General features: G+C 44.7%; 1 protein-coding gene across 1 annotated transcript in view; it reads left to right on the top strand.

Moving 5' to 3' along the window:
* Window positions 1–2,679: 2,679 nt before the first annotated feature.
* Window positions 2,680–22,317, top strand: part of PLBD1 (phospholipase B domain containing 1) — a 53,456-nt gene continuing 33,818 nt past the window's right edge. Inside the window, exons 1-2 of the mRNA XM_032391748.1 lie at window positions 2,680–2,791; window positions 13,169–13,388. Coding sequence (XP_032247639.1) covers window positions 2,680–2,791; window positions 13,169–13,388 — 332 coding nt within the window. The remainder of the gene's footprint in view (window positions 2,792–13,168; window positions 13,389–22,317) is intronic.

Raw genomic sequence — 22,317 nt, 5'->3', positions numbered from 1 at the left:
GAAATGGGAGAAGGATATGGAGGAGGCAAAAGATACTAAGGACTTAGCCCAAATGAGACTGAGTAATCTAAAATTTGACATCCTAAAATCTCTACCATCCGTGGATAAGTGTTTGAATGCTAAGTATACCTTTTGAAAAAGAAATAAATTGACATTATGTACATTTTGTTCTGGAATTGTAACATTTTGAATCCATCATAGATATGTTACAGCAAGAAAAGAAATACAGAGGTCACTGTCTCTGTTTCTATAACTGGTCACCCAGCTATAGCCTGGGGCCAACATCTCACCTGGCTGGGGTTGTGTATCTATTGGGCTGAAGAGCTTTAGTCCCTGGTGGTGCTGCCTAGGTGAGGGGACAGCACATTCATTAATCATTTTGGTAGGCCATGGTGAGACCAGAAACTTCCCTGAGCTCCTTCTACCACTCCCTCCTACTACTGTGTAGCTGTATTTCCATTCCGTTGTCAAGCTCAATCACTCTAACCAGCACTATAATCCTATTCATGCCCATTTTTTTCCCCCAAAGAAGTCCAGTGAAGACCAGGCAGCAATTTCAAATTCCAATTCAATGAAACTACTATTGTGTCTCTTGGTGGAAACATGCTTCTTCCCTTGCTCACTGAAACTTCTAAACCAGGAGAGTCCAGATCCATGAAAAAGTAGTATCAGGAATAAGGTAATGAATGGATGGTAAGTAGCCCCAAACCACACATGTCTACTAGAAAAGTGATAAAACCATTTCATAGTCCACATCTTCTGTGGTCCTCCTCCCCTCAGCTTTGGTGTGAGTTTTGCTGCTCATTTCCCTCCCAGATATGTAAACCGTGCCAATTTAAAGAAGGCAAGATTTATCATCATCCAATCCAGTGATTCTCAACTGAGGACAATTTTGCCCCTTAGGGGAACATTGGGTAGTGTCTGAAGTCATTTAAAATAGTCACAACTTGGAGGGAGGGGTGATAACTGGCGTTTAGTGGATACCGGCCAGTGGATGCACAGGACAATCCCCCACAACAAAGAATTGTATGGGCCAAAATGTCACAATGCTGAGAGTGAGAAACCCTGATCAAATGAATTTGTTTATTTGCATAATTTGCTTCCCCCACTAGAATGCAAGCTTTGTGAGAGCAGGGGCTTTGTCCATCTTGTTTATTACTCTATGTCTGGAACATGGAAGTCAACAAATATTTGATGACTACATAAGAGATGAATGAGTGCCTCATAGCTCACATCAGGTATTTTTATATATGTGCTCACATCCAAACACTTGGCTCCTTGGATTGGAAGGGTTAGTAATGGTAGAAGGTAGCATGACTTAAATATCTGGGGTGGCACAACTTCTTTGAATGTCCTAATGTAGCTCTCTTCCCAACATGATTTTCCTTCACTTTAATTTTCTAACTTGAAGAAAAATGTGCAGTTTTTACAATGTCCTCAATTCCTTCATTCATTAAGTGATATTATCATCCAGACACTGTAATAGGTGCTGTCACCACACAAAATGATGACTTAGGACTTGTGTTCAACAATTTGCCCAGAGATTCGATGTAATTGTTCTAGATCTTTTCCAACAATTATAAATCTCTTCCCCCCTCTAGGAAAAGTGCTTCTCGTCCTCCCTTTCCATCTCCCCTTGACACTTCAGTTAAGCTTGGAAGAAAGACCAGGAGAGAAGAGTGGGGTGCCTAGCCCCCCAGCTCTGTAGTAGTGGCTGGTCCCGTCCTGGGTTCCCACACTGTACCTTCATCATAGCTCTATGACAGCACTAATGGGGCACCTGTTTATTTATATGGCTCTGTCCCTTCCCACCTGCGGGAGGTCATGCTCTTGATGGTCTTCATATCCCTGGCACCTGGCACATGAGATGGGCTCAATAAATGCTTATTGAAAAAATAAAATGCCTTTGGCCTACTTCACAATGTCACCTAGGGCACCCTCTGCCAACTTCACAATGTCACCCAAGGCATAGTTTTGCCTACTTCACAATGTCAACCTGCCCAGCACAGAAATGGGGACTTCCCAGGGGCTCAGAAATAGATCTAGTTTCAGCCCCGTCTGAATCACAGTCTAGTGGTGGCTCCAGCCAATGAAGAGAAAAGCAAAGGCTCGGAAATCTTGGGCTACAGCAAATGGATTTAGGTTACACAGCCTGAGATGGAGGAAGAGTAATCACTGAGGGATAAGGGACCCGTGAAGCCCACTGCACAATGGCCAAGAACCAGAGCTGCGCGTAGGCAGGGGCATGCATGTCACCGCCGCTCAGGGTGCCTCATCCCCGCCGCTACAGACAAGTGGCCCAGTGGCCGACGCTGGCGACAGAGGCTAGCTGTGTTGACGCGAACGGGTTTGCTCAAACCTGGGGCCGCAAAACTGCCCGACGAGCGCGGAGAAAGTGGCACGCGTCCTCGCCGGATCGCAGAAGCGCAGCTGGGGAACTTTCTCAGCCCAGCCCCCAGGGTGCTAGAGGGTCAGAAAGGACCCGCCTTGGCCAGCGGGGCGAAGGTTGTTCCCAAGGCCACGTGAGGCTTCCTCGCCCCTAAAAGCCCCAAACCCGCAGGGCTAATGGCAGAGTAAGGACGCCCGGACCTCGGAGACGCGGCGCCCCGCTGCCGGCTCGAGAGCCGCTCCAGCAACAGCTGCCTCGTCCAACCCAGGGGAGGTCGCGGCCGCCGCGCCATGCTCCCCCGCAGCCGGGACGGGCGCCCCGCGCGGCCCGCGCCGCCCACCCCGCCGCCGCTGCTGCCGCTGCTGCTCCTGGTGGCCGCCGCGGTGCCGCCGAGCCTGGCAGGTGAGCCGTGCGTGCCCGCACGACCCGGGGAGGGCGAGTCCGGAGAGAGACGGGGCCCTCGGCGACCGCCCGGCCCGCGCTGCGCCCGCCGCCGCCTCTCCGTGCGCTCCCGCCCGCGCCCCGGCTCGGCCAGGTGGACCGCCGGCGGGTGGCGGGGTTCCGGGTGGACGCGGCGGGCCGCGCGTCTGCGGGGGAGGCGGCACGGACCCGGCTCGCTCCCGCGCCGCCGTAGCTCGGGGACGCACCCCGGGAGGGGCAGGGGCCGTGCGGCTGCGAACTTAAGTGTGGGCCAGAATTCTTGGCGAACGAATCAGTGCGCTCCGGCGCGACTCTGGGCTTGCGGAGCCTCGGCTGGTCGGAAAAGAGCAGCCAAAGGACATCTAAATATATTTATTCACATCATAGAGGGATGATTCAGGGCTGTCAGTTTGTTTGGTTTTTTTCCCCCCTTAACTGCCAATGAGTTTGGTTTAAAATAAGTGCAGCCTGGTATTGTCAGCTTGATAGGGCCAGGCAGCGTGCTAAAGGGCTTTTCATACAGTGCTTACTGTAACTCTAAAAAACAGGACTGTTATCCCCATTCTACAGAACATTCGAAATTGAGAGAAATTGTGAAGGCAGAGCTGAATTGCCAAACGGTATTTACTTAACTACTCCCCTCTTTATAAAACAGGTTCTATCCCTACAAAAAAAAAAAAAAAAAAAGTCCCGTATTTGTCAGTTTTCTTCCCAATGGATAAGAGCAAGATTAACCAAAGAAACTTGTGGAAAGACTTCAACAGTAATCTTAAGAGAGGATTAAGTTTGTTTTACTTCCTCAGCCCTTTTCTGTGCTGACCTTGTGCAAGAAGAGGGTGGGGTTCGGTAGAGGGAACCCCTTCCCAAATGAGTGTCCAGATTCTTACTACACCACCTGCCATCAACAAGTAACCGCAATTAGCAGATTTCAAGGCCTTCGCTTTTGCAACTTGCCCGCTTACCACTCTTAAATCTTTCCGGTCTTTGAAACTGCCTGGGCCTCTGGGATCCATCCGAAGGCATGCACCCCTAGGCTCCTGACTCTGGATTTACCTGCACATTCTGTTCCTTGCCTGCCCTGTGGAGGGGGCTTTCCGGCCACCCTTTTAGCCCAGGGAGCCTGCTCCTTCAGACATACCCCGGACGGGCTAGGAAGTACTCCTGAAACGGAAATGGCTCTTTGTGTCTGGAATGTTGAGTGAAACCCTTCTAACTTTTCTGTTCTTTCGGATTGTATGGATTGTTTTAAATGCTCCTTAGATGGAGGGGACAGCCTGAGGAATGAGGTGGAGATACTGTTTTTCTGAAGATGAGGCACTGTTCATTCAAGAAGAGAACACCTGGCAAGAAACAACTGCTTAAATTGAGTTCCCCCAGATACTCAGCTGAGGCCAGGCCAGTGTGGTCAGGAGTCAAGGCAAAGACTGAGGGCATTTCTGTGGCTGGTGATCCTGATGGCACGGGGCTGGGCAATCCAGAAAAGACTTCTTACGGCCTTGAGGAACAGCTGGTGAAGCCCACGCCACTCTTTCAAACAGACGTGAGCTCTGTCTCCTTTGTTGCACCCATAGTAACCTGTTTTCCAGGGCAACTTTTGGCTCCTTGTTTTACCCTTCTACTAGACTGCCAACAACATGCGGGCGGAGAACAGGGCCTTTGCCACTTCTTGTTTGTCATGTTTTCTCTGAAGTGCCCAGCTCCGTACTCTGAATTTAACGGGTACCCAACACACACCAAAGGAATTGCATTTTCATCTCCCTGGAATGATCTTTGTATCTACCAGTGTGCACCTATGAATCCAAAAACAACTTCTTTAATTTTTAAAGGTTACTTTGAAGTTTCAATTTTCCAGAAATATTGGCCAACAATTGCACATTCCTCCCAACCTGTCTTTAAAACTAGTGTGGACTTCAGACATATAATAGCACTGCCTTTATCCTTCCAGACTGGAAAGCCCCATATTTGTTTTTAGGATGTCTTCTATAATTTTTATTGGTGGTATGTATCGTGAAGTCACATCACTAGGGAAAGAGACGGGTTGGTTACCCAGAGACTTACAAGGTGCCATGTGCCTTGGAGAAAACTGGTTCCAAATCTGGCCCCTGGACTTGCAGGGCTAGATTCTAGAAATGCATTCCTTCCCGTGCTCCAGAGCCAATCAGATACAAAGAAGCTGATTCACCCTGATATACATGGAAGTCTATTCACCAAAACACCAATAATGAATTTTAGTAGACAGGACATTTGCATAGCCTGCCCCAGCCACTTTCTTGTAACCAAATCACACAAGATAGATCACATCAGGGATTCTCAGGCTGGAGGCCTGCTTGATTTGCTTCCTAGGAGGACTGATGCTTCACTTAGCCTCTGGGTGCTCATACTGGACAGTGCTCCCTAGCACAGCTGGTCCTTGACTCTGGGACACTGCTTTTTCCATGCTCCCATGGCTCACCAGTGCCCACTGGAGACTAACACATTGCCTCTTTGGATAGGCCAGTACCCTTATGTGGTTGTGGAGGAGTTTGCCGACCTGGGAGTTGTTCAGTCTCCTTAAGGTGACTTGGTAGATCTTTGGTGGAGGCTGTTCCTCAGTTGATCCTTTGACTCGGAGGGCATTCTCATTTCCAAATTCACTTGAGGTGGTAGTTCATTCTTTCTGTGGCAGTTCATTTTTGGAAGTCTATACTAGAAAGGTAGTATGGAATTCCAGAAACAGAAAGCATGGAGCCTGACTGCTTGTGTTTGAATCCTGGCTCCAGTACTTACTGTGTGACCTTCAGCCAGTTATCTACTATCCCTACACCTCAGGTCCTCATCTGGAATGTGGGGATTGTAGTATCTGCCTCCTAAGGTGGTTGTGTGGAACAGGGCCTCGTATACAGTAGGGGCTGTATAATTGAGTGACCGTTATTATTGGCCATTGGAGTTGCTTTTTCTCTGGAAAGGCAGCACGGATCTTTGGATAAGGCAACCAGAACTGCAGATGATAATCTATGTGCTGTGAAGTAATAACTTGTTATAAAAGCAGGATTTTTCCTTAATCACGGCCCAGCATCGCAGGCATTTGGAGTATACAGCAGCACGTTAAGCCAGTGCTTGAGGAAACAGTGAGCAGAGCCCTAGGTCGCTTTCCTGGGTCACGACTGATCGATTGAAATCACCTTGATTTTTCTAAGTGCAATTTTATCAATCATGCTCGCTTTAGCATTTCCCAACTCTTCTCAGTCTTTCTGAGCCCCACTAAATCTTCCTACAGCACATCCCCATTGTCTAAGCGTTTCAGACCCAAAAGACGTCAGTGCTGTCTGTAAACCCCAATATTTTCTCGTGCTCTCCCTCTATCAGTTTGTTTATAAAAATGTATACAAGATAAGTTCCAGAACAATTTCTGGGGGAAGTGTCCATTCATCTTTATCGTTAAAATTTGTTTCCTAGTCCTTCTAGAAATGTGAATCTGATGGCAAAGATCAAAATCTTTCTCCAGAAGAAAATTTAAAGGATCCTCCTTCAGTCTTTAAATTGAGGTAGAGCATTTAAAAAAAACTTTTCATAGTAGATAAACTGCAAATCACGTGAGCTTCAGCTTGGAACTTCTGACATGCAGAACAGAAATTATTGTTTTCACACTTTTTCAGGCATTATTTTAATTTTTGTCACCTGTTATCTTTTTTTTTTTATTCTAAATTATCAAGCATTAACTATTGAGATAGCAAGTTAAGTAGCAGCACCAAAAATGGAATGACTCTCAAAGGATTTATTTTGTTCAACATTTTAAGTTTTTTAAAATGCATTTATGCTTTGTCTTTTTTTTTTTTTTAATGGAGTAAGTTCCAGTTGCTCCTAAAACTTGTATTTTACAATCACATGAAAATTGCACTTTAAGATGTAGCTAGAAAATTTATAAATGCTTTTATGTTGTTTTTTTGCAGTACTGCAAAACAGGAACTTACTCAATGGGGTAGAAGATGAAACTAAGAGAGGTAGTGAAAATATGGGGAAACTTTAATCTAGAACTTGAAACTCTGTCTGCACCAACAACAGATATCATGTTACAATCTTCCAATGGGAAATTGTGAAAGTCTCTTGATTTAGAGCTGGCTCTGAAATGTGTCAGTTAGCCTTGCAAATGAGTTACCATCCTAGCACCTGAGGTAGTGGCGAGTTATTCAAACCAGCATTTGCAAACACAAGATAGCAAAATTCGAACCCACAATCCGAAATCAAGAACGAATACACATAGACTCAATACTGATCTGTCTCCTTCCTAGCTGGTGTGAAAATTTGGGATGTAGGCAAGAAAACACTATTCGGCCCAAAGGAGTTGATACAATGAAAGAACAGATGCCTCCCCGTGATTCTCAAGGAGCTTGTAATTAAATTTTTGAACCACGTACGTACAAAGACATATAACTAAAGAGTGACGGGGATGAGGAGTGAGCAAGGAGCACCAAATGAGAACGGAGCAAAGTTGACTTTCTGTTGATAGGACTTTTAGCAAGAACTGATTGAAGCTAGCGGTGCAGACAGAATCGTTCGTTCCGAGGGGATGAAGGAAAGGTATCACTCCAGATCCAAGCAAATCTCCAGCATTTTTCTGTATTAGCGTTTTGTTTCTGTGACGCTATTTTTTTTAAAGCGGCATCCCTTTCTACTTACCTAATATATTGGCCACAGTATGCCTCCCACCTCACATCCTCTCACTGCTGTCTATGTGAGCTTCAGCGTCTGTAATGTGAGGGCCCTCACCCTAGCCACCCTGCAGGGATGCCTTGCTTTCTACCTCAGGCTTCTCCCACATCATAACCATTTCACACCGGAGCACCTGCCAACCTGGGAAGAGGGATTTTAACCCCTCATAGGGCAACTTTTGACCAACGCAGGAGGGATGCAGGTAGTTAAATGCTCCTCCTTCCATCCCTGGGATGGGGTCCTCAAGGGCTTATCCGCACCCTTGTGTGGGCCATCTCAGATTGCACCTTTGAATTAGCTTTCCCTCCTTCCCTGTTTCACTTTCCCCACCTCCCATCCTTGTTCCCAGAATAATACCCCTTTCAGCAAGAGTCCTAGGCTCTGATTTCTGCTGGGAGTGAGAACTGAAACCCTTAGAATGTTGCTTCCTGGAGGTTGTTTATCATGAATCAGTTATTTTCTTAGTGACTCTGCTGAAGAGTCAAAGCAAATCCAAACACCAGATATCAATTTACCAAGCCCTTTCCAAGAAGGAAGTGGAACGCCAAGGTACACTGAGAGATACGGAGACATTTTGTTCGGTGGACATAAAAGAGAAATGCAGGGGCACCTGGGTGGCTCAGTTTGTTAAATGACTGCCTTCGGCTCAGGTCATGATCCCAGGGTCCTGGGATTGAGCCCCGCATCAGGCTCCCTGCTTGGCGGGAAGCCTGCTTCTCCCCCTCCCACTCCCCCTGCTTGTGTTCTCTCTCTGTCTCTCTCTGTCTCTGTCAATTAAATAAATAAATAAATAAAATCTTAAAAAAAAAAAGAAATGCAATTCAAGGATCAGGATCAGAGAAGTGAGGGGCGCCTGGGTGGCTCAGTTGGCTAAGCGACTGCCTTCGGCTCAGTCATGATCCCGGGGTCCTGGGATCGAGCCCTGCATCGAGCTCCTTGCTCAGCGGGGAGCCTGCTTTTCCCTCTCCCTCTGCCTTCCGCTCCCCATGCTTGTGCGCTCTCTTTCTCTCTCTGTCAAATAAATAAATAAAATCTTTAAAAAAAAAAAAAGATCAGAGAAGTGTCAGCGAAACTCAATCTGAATAGATTAAGTTGCAGTCTTAATTTTTAAAATATTTTCTCTCACATATTCTGTGTCTGCCCACTCAGGTTTCTTCCTCTTTTTCTCTATCTAACTTACTGAATATATTAGGTAAAATTACATTGCTCCAGGTTAAAAATCATTTACTCTATCATGAATAAAGTGCCCGGAAAAATAGGCTCCAGATATGGGAGACAGTGATTTAGACCACTTACGACTATTTTACAAATTCTAAGACAGGGTTAGGATTTTTTTTTTCCCGACTAAAAACAATTCAGAGAAAATATTAGAATACACAAGTAAATAAATTTAATTCGGGCGTTTGGGTTTTTATGTCGAGAGAAATATAACAATGAGGAGGCTTCTTCCATCTTTGTCTACACAAGAAAAATACTCTGTTTTTATAAAGTAACGTTCCCATTCATTCAACAGATATCTATCAAGTGTGTTGATTTTGAAGATGTTGCTGTTAAAGATTTTTAAATCTTATTTCCCTTTTCACAAGTCTAGGGGGACATGGCATTTTGCCCATTGGGCATCTGACCCATCCCTTCAGCCCCTTCCCTGAGCTTGAAGATATAATGACTTGAGTTATTTTAGATCAACTTCTGTGAATGTTCTGATAAACTTCACTTTCATTAGAACACACTCAATTAAACTAGACTCATCCCAGAAACAGTACTGTGCCGGGTACTGCACTCCCGGGATGTACAGCAGTAAGCAGGACCCGGCTCTGCCTTCACAGAGTGTATATAAAGCTAGAGTGGGATTTGAAGTATGTGATCTTGTTCTACCTTTTTGCAGTTAAGCTTTCCACAACATCTGCTTCCCGATATGGAGATTTTTTTTTTTTTTAAATAGAAAAGCGAAGTAGCTTAAACTATTAAAGGATTTAAGAAAATCAGAAAGTAGTATGGTACCAGGAAATCCAGAAGGAGTCGATGCATGGAGAAAACATTGAGGGAGGCAGGACCTCAGTTAGGGATGGAGTAAGAAACTCAGATTTTGGCTTAATTCACAAAGCACTTGCTAAATCGGTCAGTTTGTTAGCAGTAAATTTTTATCATTGAATTATCTTAAGGGGAAAGGAAAAGGGCTTTTTTTTTTTTTTTTTTAACGCTTGGAGGCACACTGATGTCAAAAAAGCACCGATTTGCGGAAGAGTATTATTTGTGGTCGGGAAATTACGTAGCGCCAACAACAGTGAAAACACAGCCCTTGATTGCTTGGATGGAGAGCAAGCCAAGGTTTGTGGCAAAGGGGGCCGTTGGAAGGGAAGGTGAAGTTAGGGAAGGCCATGGTGTTCAATGAGAAATGCCAAGATTTTGGAGAAGGGAACAAAGCTAAAATCGTGCCATGTGGGTAGAACTGAAAGGAAAGAGCCCGACAAGGCTGTTCACCGTCCTTCTTCCCTCCACAGTTTCTGTTCATGACCCTGCCCCCACACCTTGTTGCAGCAGTTTGCAGCTACTATGGTTTCTAGTCAGCCATGCTTTCTTCACTTCCCTATAAGACTCACTGCAGGTGAGGTGGAAGAGAATGTGTGCAAAAAGCTGGGGAAAGGCTGAGGCTATGCCACTGTGATCCAAAATCAATTTGGAAGAAGGGACGTTTCTGTGGATGCTACCCACAGTTGTCAAATTGTGGCCACTGGCTTTATTAACAATTAGACTATTATTTGTCACCGGAAGTCTGTTAAAGTATTGTGAACCTACCTCTGTTTATGAACATCATTATTTCCATTTAGCCATTTTTAAAGAAAGCCCACCATTATGGTCATGACTTTGCTCAGAAGTAAATGGACTTTCCTGCTCAGGATCATTCTTTAAGAGCCATAATCAGCTTTAGCTTCTAAGCCTGACCAAATCCCAGCTAATCACCCAGCCCCCTTGGGACAAGGTGCTATGATACTCTAGTATTGAGATTATACCTTTAGCACTTATTTGATAGACAATCTTTGCATCTAAAATAAAATAAAATAGGGGCGCCTGGGTGGCTCAGTCGTTAAGCGTCTGCCTTTGGCTCAGGTCATGATCCCAGGGTTCTGGGATCGAGCCCCACATCGGGCTCCCTGCTCGGCAGGAAGCTAGCTTCTCCCTCTCCCACTCCCCCTGCTTGTGTTCCCTCTCTTGCTGTGTCTCTCTCTGTCAAATAAATAAATAAAATCTTAAAAAATAATAATAAAATAAAATAAAATGTTGGTCTATTTTTAATGTTGACAACAGATAACCATATATAAACATTTTATCTGAACTTTTTGGTATCTTAACCACTGAAAATAGAGTATGTCCAAAATTAAACTCCTATTCCCTCCCAGACCTATACCCCATCTGCTCCCTCTCTCAGTAAATGATACAACAACATCCATCCACTGAGTCTCAGTCTAGAACCTGCGAGTCATTCTGGCCTCTTCCCAGCTCTTTGATGACCTGAATGTAAAGTTGGTCTTTAACCCGAGCAAGTGTGCAGTAGTTTCTTAGGCCAAGATGTATCACATACCACTTGTATGTGTGTATCACATACCACTTCCTTTCTCCATTTCTTTTTTCCTTTTTTCTCTCTCTTTCTTCCTAAATCTTCCTAAGATACTTACTGAGTATCTGTGACAGGCTAGGCACTATACTAGTGCTGATTCTTTGGCCTCCAGGAGCTCATAGGCTAGGAGCAGCTGAAGACATGGGAGTTACAGTACAATGTGATAGGCCCAAAGAAGATGTACCTACAAGCAAGTTATATTGAGCTTGTAGAGCAAGTCAGCCCTCACAAATTGGGTGCTGCTTCCTGAGTTTTAAGTAGCAATTTTGAGATAGCTACGTGGTTAACAAGAGAGAAACTCTTGGGCAGAGGAAATAGCATATGCAAAGTCAGAGGTGTCGAACCAGCTCATGGCAGGTTGGAGAGTGGTATAGAATGGCTTCCAGATCACCAAGTGCATGGGGAGGCGGATGAAGCTGCATGGGGTAGGCAGAAAGCAGATCATGAAGGCCAAGAGTGTAAGCTGAAGAATTTTATTTCTAGGAAATTGAAGTCATTGAAGATTTTGGTAGGCAAGTAAACAAATCAGTTTTGCATTTTAGGAAGGTCACTCTGGCAGAGTATGAAGAATGAATTACAGGTCAAAGGAACCTTGAAAAAGGCCTGTGTTACAGTTAAGGTTAGTTGTGATACCGGAAGTGGCATAGAAAGGTAGAACTACAGAGGTAGAGACTGGAGGAGAGATGCTCAGGAGGCTTTGATTCAACATGAGTTTGCAGGAGAGAGAGGGAGCCTGGATGGGCTTGGGTCTCAGGTGGAAAGATCACAGAGATAGAAAGCAGAAGGTGGAGGATGGGTGGGAGAGAATAGGAGTTCTCTTTTGGGTATTTGGAATTTCTTTGGCTTATGGAATCATCCAAGTGGTGTTATCAAGTGTGCTGTTGGGTATACAAGGTAAAGAGGAACCCATGGGGACAATGAGGAAGAAAGCAGGCAGAGGAGGAGATTCAGGAGATTCATGTTGAGCCATGGAAAGAGCTTTAAGAACAAGTGGTCATCAGGGTCAAATGCTCTCAGCAGTTCATGTGACAATAGGATTCAAGGATGTTATTAGTGACCCAAGAAGAACAGTGTCAGTAGCAGGGTGAGCATGGATACCAGCTGCAGCAGGCTGACAGGAGGAAGCTGAGGAAGTGGTGTGTGTGTTCCTCTTTCAAAAGGATGAGGCCTGGAAATGGGCCAGTCATATCACAGCTCTCTCACCAGTACCTAGCTGAGCCCCTGACACAGCGTGCCTTATAATATTTGTAATAATTTCATGAGAGGAGAGAGAGATTCTGGCAATGGCCAAATCTGGTCCCAGGATCCAGAGAGAGCTTCTGTGGTTGGTTTGCCCTTAGCCACGAGACAATGGAGCATGTCAGTACACTAAAGCAGGGGGGCCACTGCAGGAAGAGAGCATTAGGGTACAGGAACAAGACACAGGATGGAACAAAGTTCCCAAGGAAAGTGAGAGGAGTCAATCCATAGCATGGGTAGAGGATTGAGGTGAACCAGAAGAGAGAGATGGCTATAGGATTTGTAAGGATGAATTCACAAAATTATCAAGAACTTGAGAGGCTCACAGGTGAGTTTTTTTCTGCAAAATAGGAATATAATGTCATGTGTGAAGAATGAGGCAAGAGAGATAGGATAAGATGCCTGAGAATATGGATGCTTTGGTCCAACTGACTTGGGGATCAAAAATGTTACAGACCAGGTACATGAACCCTATCCTTGGTTGAAGTAAGAGCTGGGCAAGCGCTCCAGCTCTGGCCTTGCCCAGAATCCCATCTCTAAGGATGAAGCATTTAGACCCACCTCTGTGATGCTCTAATTACCTCCCCCTACCTTTGACCTAGTTCACTGTGCTCTGAGCTTATCCCCCTTGATCAGGCTCTGGTTTTTCCCGACTTAATAACAAGGACAAAGTATAGTGGCAGATTTCCCACTTCTAATAGAATGGAATTCTTTAAAAGCAAATGTGTTGCAATTGTTGGTTACATGGGAAAAAAAATGCATCAGCAAATCAGTTAAATGGCATCCTATTATCATTGCTTCTTCTTTTCTTCCAGAAGTCTACTATGCAACCGCGTACTGGATGCCTGCTGAAAAGACAGTGCAAGTCAAAAAAGTACTGGACAGGAATGGGGACGCCTATGGCTTTTACAATGACTCTATGAAAACCACAGGCTGGGGCATCCTGGAGATCAGAGCGGGGTATGGTTCTCAGACCCTGAGCAATGAGATCACCATGTTTGTGGCTGGCTTTTTGGAGGGTTACCTCACTGCCCCGTAAGTACTTCAGTCTTCAGTCGTGGTGGAGAACTACCAGGCAACTCTGTCCCTTTCTTTGTCCACCAGTGGCTTTGTCTTCCTGACATTGGACATTAGAACTGGAAAGTAGCTGAGGTCCCTCTCATAGGATAGAAACATGATCAGAATCCCATTTTCACCTCCAATCAGTACCTGCTTTGGAAGGAACAAAGCCCCCAACTGTGGCATTCTTCCATTCTCGTGGCACTTAAAATCTTTCTTTTTGTGAAACTGTTTTAAAATACAGCTAAGCCATTTTATCCTACTAGCCATTTATTGTCTGGTAGAAAGAAAATGATGGGTGGAGTGACTGAGAAACACAAAACACAGAGGATTCCTTAAATTTAAAATGTAAGAGCATTTTTTTCAACAGTCTTAAAACAATACTTTCAAGTGGGCAAAGATTTTAAATTGAAATCCTGATGTCTAATATAAACAGTCCTTCCAGTTCTATTGTTACTTAATTCTTACATCTTTCCCGTGTCTTATGAAAATAACAAGGATGTAGTTAATAATAATGCAATCAGGACACATCCTTTTCTGAGATAAGCTCTTTAAGAAGCTTGCAACCCATTTAATCAAGCCTCATCCTTTCTTTGATATAAAAACTGTCTTGATGATTTGGCTTTTTTCTTTTATTATCTGTGACCTAGACGCTTGAGGGCAGTTTAACCAAACCCTATTGTGTGCTGTTACCACCTTTGTAAGGCACCTTATTAAGTGCAGTGCCGATCTTAATTTGTTTCTAAGTGCTGGAGATTATATCAAATGTTGAATAACTAGTTCTTGTGTTCTGATATCTTTTTTAATGAACTAGAAATTCCTGTTTTTCTTTTTATACCAAATTTTTGTTACTCTACCATACAGGTCCCCTTAATGGTATACTACTCAGAGATGTATAAAACTTGATAAATGGATTAAGATTTTGAAAACATGTTTAGGGGCGCTTGGGTGGCTCAGTTGGTTAAGCGTCCAATTCTTGATTTTGGCTCAAGACACAATCTCAGGGTCATGAGATTGAGCACCCTGTCAGGCTCTGTGCTGGGCGTGGAGCCTGCTTAAGATTCTCTCTCCCTCTCCCTTTGCCCCTCTCTGCACAAAAAAATGAAAAATGAAAAATGAAAAAAAATGTTTAAAACTGTAATTTATATAAATATAAATATATATAACATATAATCTGAACATTTCATCCTTCTCTACAAATCTATATTTACTGTGTATCTACTAGTTCTGATTGCATTATTTAAATTGAGTTGCAAGTTTAGAGAAATAATTTGGGCTGAAATTGTGTGGCTATAAATACATTAGGTTATCATGAGTGCTATACATAATGGGCCTTTAAGGGAAACTGTGATTTGAGGGAGCAGCTCTAATCTGAGACTGCGGTAAGAATGAGCATGTCTTCTGTGGGTACGGGTATCACAACAGGAGCTTTAGGGAATTTGCCAGAAGGCTTCTGACGAAGGTGGAATGTCTGATATTCTTATGTCTCAGGAAAACATAGATTTTAACATCTCACTTCTAGGGATAACTTTATCATTTTACCCTTATTCTTAATATAAAGCATTCATCTATCCTTGAGTACCTTTATCCATTGACGAAGAAGATCCATAGAAATACGGGTTAATATCAATTCTATTAGTAACTTTTTTTTTTTTAAAGATTTTATTTATTTATTTGAGAGAGAGAAAGCGAGCGAGAGAGCACAATCAGGGTGAAAGGCAGAGGGAGAAGCAAACTCCCCGCTGAGCCGGGAGCCCGATGTGGGACTAAATCCCTGGACTCCAGGATCATGACCTGAGCCACAGGCAGATGCTTAACTGACTGAGCCACCCAGGCGCCCTATTAGCGACTTTTTAAATACTTCTGTATTAGAGTAAAATTACTTAAATTTTATTTCTTAAAAGGAAAACAGTTAGCTATTATTCAGTAACTGGGTTTTTTTGTTTGTTTACTCTGCATATTTGCCCACTCCTTTCAAAGAAAATTCAACATGTGTGAGTCTTTTAAGATGAAAACAACTTCCTGGGGTACCTGGGGGGCCTAGTCAGTTGAGCGTCCAACTCTTGCTTTTGGGTCAGGTCATGGTCTCAGGGTCGTGAGATCGAGCCCTCTTTTTTTGGGCTCTGTGCTGGGTGCGGAGCCTGCTTTAGATTCTCTCTCCCTCTCCCTGTGCCCCTCCCCCCACCACCCACTTGCATGCTCTCTCTCACAAAAAAATAAGAATAAATAAATAAATAAAAACAACTTCCTGCATATTGTGACCCATTTTGAGGATCTGGCAACTGAGTCTTCCCTCCCTTCAGGCCAGTAGCAGCCCCTGTGAGCAAATGATCAGGAGTGAGGAAGAGGTGGGTCTAGTAACCTCAGTGAATACTGGATCATTAAGGAAAAGTTGGCAGACTCTTCTTGGGAACATTTCTGCTGCAGAGAACAGCCTGGAAAGAGGACTTGAATCATAAATACTACAACAGTCCAAAAGGAAGGCACCTCATGGGCCAGAAGTCAAAGAAGGCCTTGTGGAAGGAGTGAGTGGTGGGTCTGGTGATTGATGGGTGAGAACATTCGGCTTGGCTGGGAAGAGGAAGAAAATAATTCTGGGCAGAAGGAAACAGAACCAAGTACTGAAAAAAGGCAGTGAGTCTGAAATGAGTAAGTTGCATTTACAAATGAGCGAGAGAGGAGTAGAGGCTCCATTGATTAGGCAGAGGGCAACAGGTTTAAAAACGTAGATGGGGGCCGTATCCTGGAAGGCTTTGGATGGAAGCCTGCCCATTCAGCAGTTGTCATTCTTCATTTCAATCGTAGAGCGCTCAGAGGTTTCTTGAATTTGAAAGACAGCGTCTCTGTTTTGTATTCATTATGACAGTTCAAGGATATCACCTGCTCCAAGGATGGGCTTCCCATAGATGCAGTACCAAGAGTCTTGAGAGGACCTCTGCCCTGCAGAGGCTTTGATAGATCTCATGGAACAGAAGATGTTGGTGATCAGGAAGAACCGTGACAAAGAGCCAAAGGGGCTGGATGGAAGAGAGAAGTCAGGTATTTGTATATTTGAAGAAGAAAGAGAAAGAAAAAGAGAAAGAGAAGGAGGAGAGGGTAAAAAGGGAAAAGAGGAAGGGAGCAAGGGAGGAAGGAAGGAGAACAGAACCAAAAAGAGGAAAAGGAAGCATTGCAACCAAAACTATCGTTAGAAAGACATTTCCCATGAGCACCTCTTAAGAGGCTGTCATTCTAATCACATGCCTGAAAAGTCAAATAAATAGGGAAGATTTCCCAGCTTGCATTGAAAGGACTTACTCTGTGCCTAGCTCGAAGCTCACAATAGTGCGATGTGAGCCAGCATGCTTAGAACATCCCTGGCAATGGGCTGGAGAAGAGAGAAGCAGAGAGGAGGCCATCGATTTCCTCCCTATGGTCCAGGAGAAGGCTTGTCATATATTCTGATGCCCAAGAGCTCATTTTGAAGGAAGGAGATCTGCGAGATGGAATGGGGAATCTGGGCTCCCAGTGATAAGAGCTCCAGGAGGGAGACAGAACAGAGGGCATACTGGAAGGATTCACAGGATTGCAACTCCCAGACTGCAGGCACCTCCAAAGACCTGCTGCAGTTGGCCACACAGCCGTGCAGCCCACCGACACTCCTGACCGAGCTGTGAGAGGCAGGGTGGCTGCCTCTGAGCAGAGCTATTCGGCATTCTCTGAAGCAAAGCAGAGGAGCTTAAACTGCCGACCCTCTGGAAGCTGTGGCTAGAGTTACAAACCAACAGAGGAGGAGGACTACAAGTCACAGGCAAGGGTTTTGTTTGTGTTTGTTTTCAGCTACACATGGGCAACTGTCTGAGAAGCAATAGCATCTTCATACACAGACATCAGTTTTTCAATCTAAAATCTATATTCCTGGAGACTGTTACTTGGAGGTGTTTGCAAGGTGTGATTCCACTTACCAAGACACAGCTTTGGAGCAAGAGCATCTGCGGGGGTGCTTGGGCTCAGGTCATAATCCCGGAGTCCTGGGATTGAGCCCCACATCGGGCTCCCTGCTCAGCGGGGAGTCTGCTTCTCCCTCTCCCTCTGCCACTCCCCCTGCCTGTGCTCTCCTGCTCTCTCTGTCAAATAAATAAATAAAATCTTAAAAAAAAAAAAAAAAAGAGCAGCTGAGCCTGGTTTGAGAAGGTGAATTTATGCCAAAGACCAAAAGAAAGAGCCACCTTTTCTTGTTTTCCTTTTTTTTTTTAAGATTTATTTATTTATCTGAGAGAGAGAGTGGATGTGTGCGCACGCAAGCAGGGGGAGGGGCAGATGGGAGAGAATCTCATGCAGACTCGGTGCTGAGCGCAGAGCCTCACGAGGGCCTCAACCTCACAACCCTGAGATCATGCCCTGAGCTGAAGCCAGGAGTCCCAAGCTGAACCAACTGGCCACCCAGGTATGCACCTTGTTCTCCTTTCAGCTTGCAAAGTTGCTCAGGCAGCTGCCAAGAGCTGTGGGAAGTTTAGGGCTGCCATGTTCTTCCCACATCACCACATTTAAAATGGAGTGACATTCCTTATATTCTCCAGAACCTTGAGGGGAGAGAAGTGTGTGCGAGGTTGGGTATTGTGGTAAGAACAGTTGAGATACTGTGATAAAGAGCTTGGTTTAACTACCTTGGAGGAAATAATTTGCTCTTTCCAACCTATGACATACTTGCGAGGCCAAATGAAAACAAAGAAATATCCTGAAATCCTCCATCATTTCATTTGAAGTGTTCAGTAATTGGTTGCTCCCTTGAACTCTTACAAACACTCTGCAGACAGCCCTCTGTACTTTCTCACGACGTCCCAGGCCATCTACAGTCCTGCCGCTGCACCGTTATCCCAGGGGGTAGAGTGGAAGCAGCAGGTCTAGCCGGGCCACATCGTGGAGGCAGCTCTAGACGTTTCCAGGGGCTTCTCTCACTGTCTTGCCCTTCCTCATGCTCTCCCGCCCGCGCCCATCTCCTGAGGAGCTGCTCCCTGCAAGACACTGCCATTTCCATGCAAACATTCCTTCCAGGTGGGCTCCTGAGCTCTCCCATGCTGCCCCGTCAACCTGTCACACATCCCTTTCCAGCAACTCTTAGCACTGCGTTCTCTGAGAGCCAGATGCTGCCTCCCCCATCTCCAGCAATTGAAATACTGCTCAGCCCAGCAAGACCCATCTCACATGCTAGCTCCTCAAAGCATTCTCCCATTCCATTCCCACTGGATTGAGCTCCTTCTCTCCCCTCCACCATCTGTTAGTGCTTTGGGGGCAGATCCCTATCTTATTCATCTTTATATACCCCAGACACCTGGCACAGCGCTTCTGCCCCCAGCAGTTACTTAATTACATTGCTGATTAGGTTTAATTGAATCCTGTGCTGTTCCAGTTCTTTAAGGATGAACCAAAAGTGTGAGGTACATATTTCCATGTAATGCAGTGTCTAGCAACCATGGCCAAATGGAGTTTCTTCCTTAGTTTTTTAACTTGATGGGCTGGCTCATGTCTTACTAATGATATAAAAGCTGATAAATAGTCCTAGATGGGTCTTAGTAAAATGAGTCATGAAACCTTTCTGCAAAGAATGATGATGAGGGTGTGGGTACCAGGTCTGCTCCAGTTTTTAATAAAGTGGCTGAGCCCGTGTGTGGCTGAGGCAGTGGCTGAAATATCTCCTCTGGAATTCTCTAGTTGGAGCGAGCCAATTCACTGCAGCAAACACATGTTACACTGCCTTGTGCCAGGCTCTGGGGAGGGGGAGAAAGGCAGGGGGTGGGTTAGCTCCTGAGCACATTCTTCAAAGAGAACTCCATTTAAGTTGATTGTTGACACAACAGTTGGTAAAACTAGGATGAAAGGAGGTTCTAGCAAGATTATGGCACAAGTAGAGGAAGTTAGTCAAAGGTGGTCCCTTTTGTTTCTGGCCTCCTCCCAAGAAATACCTCAAGAATCTCTTCCACAGCCCCCCGTTGCTCCTTCGATGCTAGAAACGCAACATGCTTCCCACTCAAGACGGTAGGCAAAGCAAAGTGAGACACATTCCCATCCTCAAATATATCAAATGGCCCAAGAACTAGTAATTATTTGGACCTTCCCATGAATACAAGGTGCTCCTCCTGATGATGATGACAGTGATGGCGATGACTAGCTCTTATATGGCATTTAAAATGGGCCAGACACTGTGCAAAGCATTTTACAAGTTAAATTACTTACTCCACAACACTGTGATGTACATATTATTATTCCCATTATTATTGACGTGAACACTTGAGCACAGAGGAGTTAAGTAACAAGCCGAAAGTCACAAAGCTAGTAAGCAGGGACCAGGTTGTCGAGCTAGAGTTTCAATGCGCATATACATGTATGCAAGCAGTTGGCTTCATTGCTACAGGAAATTCTAGAGGAGCTTGTTATGGTCTCAGGGCCAGAAAGTTAAAGCAAGTAGAAAAGAGTAGAAGACAGCTCCTAACAGGTGCTAAATGATATGGTATTAACGTGATGCAAAGAGACTCAGGGTAGGGTGGGAGTATGTGTGTCTTCATGATTCTCACATGCGCATGCATGTGAGAGACGTAAAGGTAAGCAAAGTCTCGGCCAGCTTAGGAGGAAACTTACTGACTTTACACACCACAGAGCTGGAATCAACATAACACATCCGTGAGGTGGATCCTAGTGTTGGCTCTGTGTGATGAGAATTTGGAAGCACGGAGAAGTTGGGCAGCTTGCTTATGGTCATGCCACCTAGAAGTAGTGAAGTCAACCTTTGAACTCAGAATTCAAAGTCTCTACCCTTAACTGCTGTCCTCTATTGCTCTACCACACAAAAGTGTAGAATCCCAGACCCAGGGATCAGAGAAGGGCCTCAACCTGAGGAAAGTGGACTGTAGTCCTCAGGGCTCCTGAATGGGGCAGGATCTGTTATCCAAGGTGGAGGTGTCTCTTCCCCTGCTCTGAATGTCAGAATAGAAAAATCTGGTCCCCCCACCCCCAACCAAAAAAGAGAAATAAATGCTCCATGATTCCAACCCAGTTACCCATCTATACCTCCATCTGTCCTGTCTATTGTTATGTGGACATCTTCAGCAACCACCCCCAAGTCAAGATTCATGTCCCTCTGTTTCGAAGTGTCTCAGCCTCGGCCCTATTGACATTTTGGGTCAAATAATTCTTTGTTGTGGGGGCTGTCCTGTGCATTGCAGGGTGTTTAGCAGCATCCCTGACCTCTACCCACTAGATGCCAGCAGCACCTTGCCCCCCACACACCCCCTAGTGTGACAACCAAAAATGCCTACAGACATCGTCAAATGCCCTGTGGAGGAAAAAATCACTCCAGTTGAGAAACCTAGCTCTATTTTGAAATAGACTGAAAAAATTGAGAGGATCTAGAACTCTGGATGGAGAGTAGGCAGTGTACAGTGATGAAGACTTTGGGTAAGAATTATGAAGACCTTTTTTGTTTCTTTACCTGAACGAGCCTTGTGGGTCTATAGCTTACAAACTATTTTTTCCAAAATAGAACTTTGTTTTTATATAAAACCTTTTAAGAAACTCCTGATGGCAGAACATGTTACCATAGCCATTTCTATACAAACAAATAACTTATTATTTAAACTGAGTCAATTCAGAATGTTTCACTCCTCTTCCAAACCCTTTTTCTCAGCATGGACTGGTATTACTGCTGCACCTTGGAGGGAGGGGAGATGTTTAATCAGTGGTTGTCCTTTGTCCTTCTCCGGCATCCACCGAATTGGAACAATCTTGTTCAGTCTTTAGCTTGGATGTTTCCCTGTGTGACATCTGATGAGGTTTCTTGGTGTCCCTGGTCTCCAGCTATATAATCAGTGCCATCTGAGTTGGCAGTCGTCACCACAAGTGTAAGTAGTCTTCTGCCCCCAGCTGGTCCAATGTCCACTTATTCCCTGTCAGGCCATACAAAAAAAAAAATGTCTGACTGCTCCCCAGAGCTCACTGAGGAATGCAAGGCTCATGAGCCCAGACAGCCCCAGCAGCCATCTCCACTTCTCCATGAAGCCATGGGTTGGCAAACTATGGGTTGTTTCCTCCCCAAGCAACTAAATCATGTCATCAAACTCATAGGGAGTTTCTGTATTCCATTCACCTGGAGTATGAGCCCAGGCAGAGGGTCCCTTTCTTGTCACCCACAGACCTGTCTAGCTTTATTGCTGTTCTCTCCCTCCTTTTTAGAGGTGGTAGATAGAGAAACGTGATGATCTTAATAATATAAATGTGGCACCATGAAAAAATATGTGAACAAAAGTTAAATGGGATAACTCAGTTTTAAAAAAGATTTAGAAATAATTTGAAGGAAAAGCTCTCATGAAGTGAATTTATTGAATTCAAGGATCATAAAAGATTTCAAAGGATTTTAATGTTGTTTACCTAACTGGCAATAGAACTATTCTCATTTTATCAGTTTTAGTTCTGGAAATTACTAGATAAATGATATCTGAAGTTCCAAAGTATAGCGAGCCGAATTCCTGTTCTTGGAATCTGAGTCACCACCTCCTGTTTACAATGCCAACCTTCCTCAGTCAGTAAAAAGCATCAAATAAAAACCAGAACTAGGACCTTAGTTAAATTTTCCGTCCAGAGAGCATTGCTCCAAACTTATAGCAAAAGGTAGATAAAATATATAGAAAGCATTATAGTAATACAGTGGGTCCCAAAACAAGATTAAACATCTTTTGAGCCAGAAATAGTATAGAAAACAGTGATGAATTGTGGATCTGCTGGGCTCTTGGCATGAAACAGGCAGAGACAGCCATCCCCGCTGATGGGTGAAGGCCTCAGGACTTGAGTGAGCTGAGTCGAGGCTGAACTGAAGTAACCTCGATACTTTTGACAGTTTATAAAATTAAGAGGCCACAGAATAATTTATACTGAT

Source organism: Phoca vitulina, unplaced genomic scaffold (assembly GCF_004348235.1).
Source record: "Phoca vitulina isolate PV1807 unplaced genomic scaffold, GSC_HSeal_1.0 scaffold64, whole genome shotgun sequence".
NCBI classification, from domain to species: Eukaryota; Metazoa; Chordata; class Mammalia; order Carnivora; family Phocidae; genus Phoca; species Phoca vitulina.
Note: the sequence above shows the minus strand (reverse complement) of the source record. Positions and strands in the feature narration are given on the sequence as shown.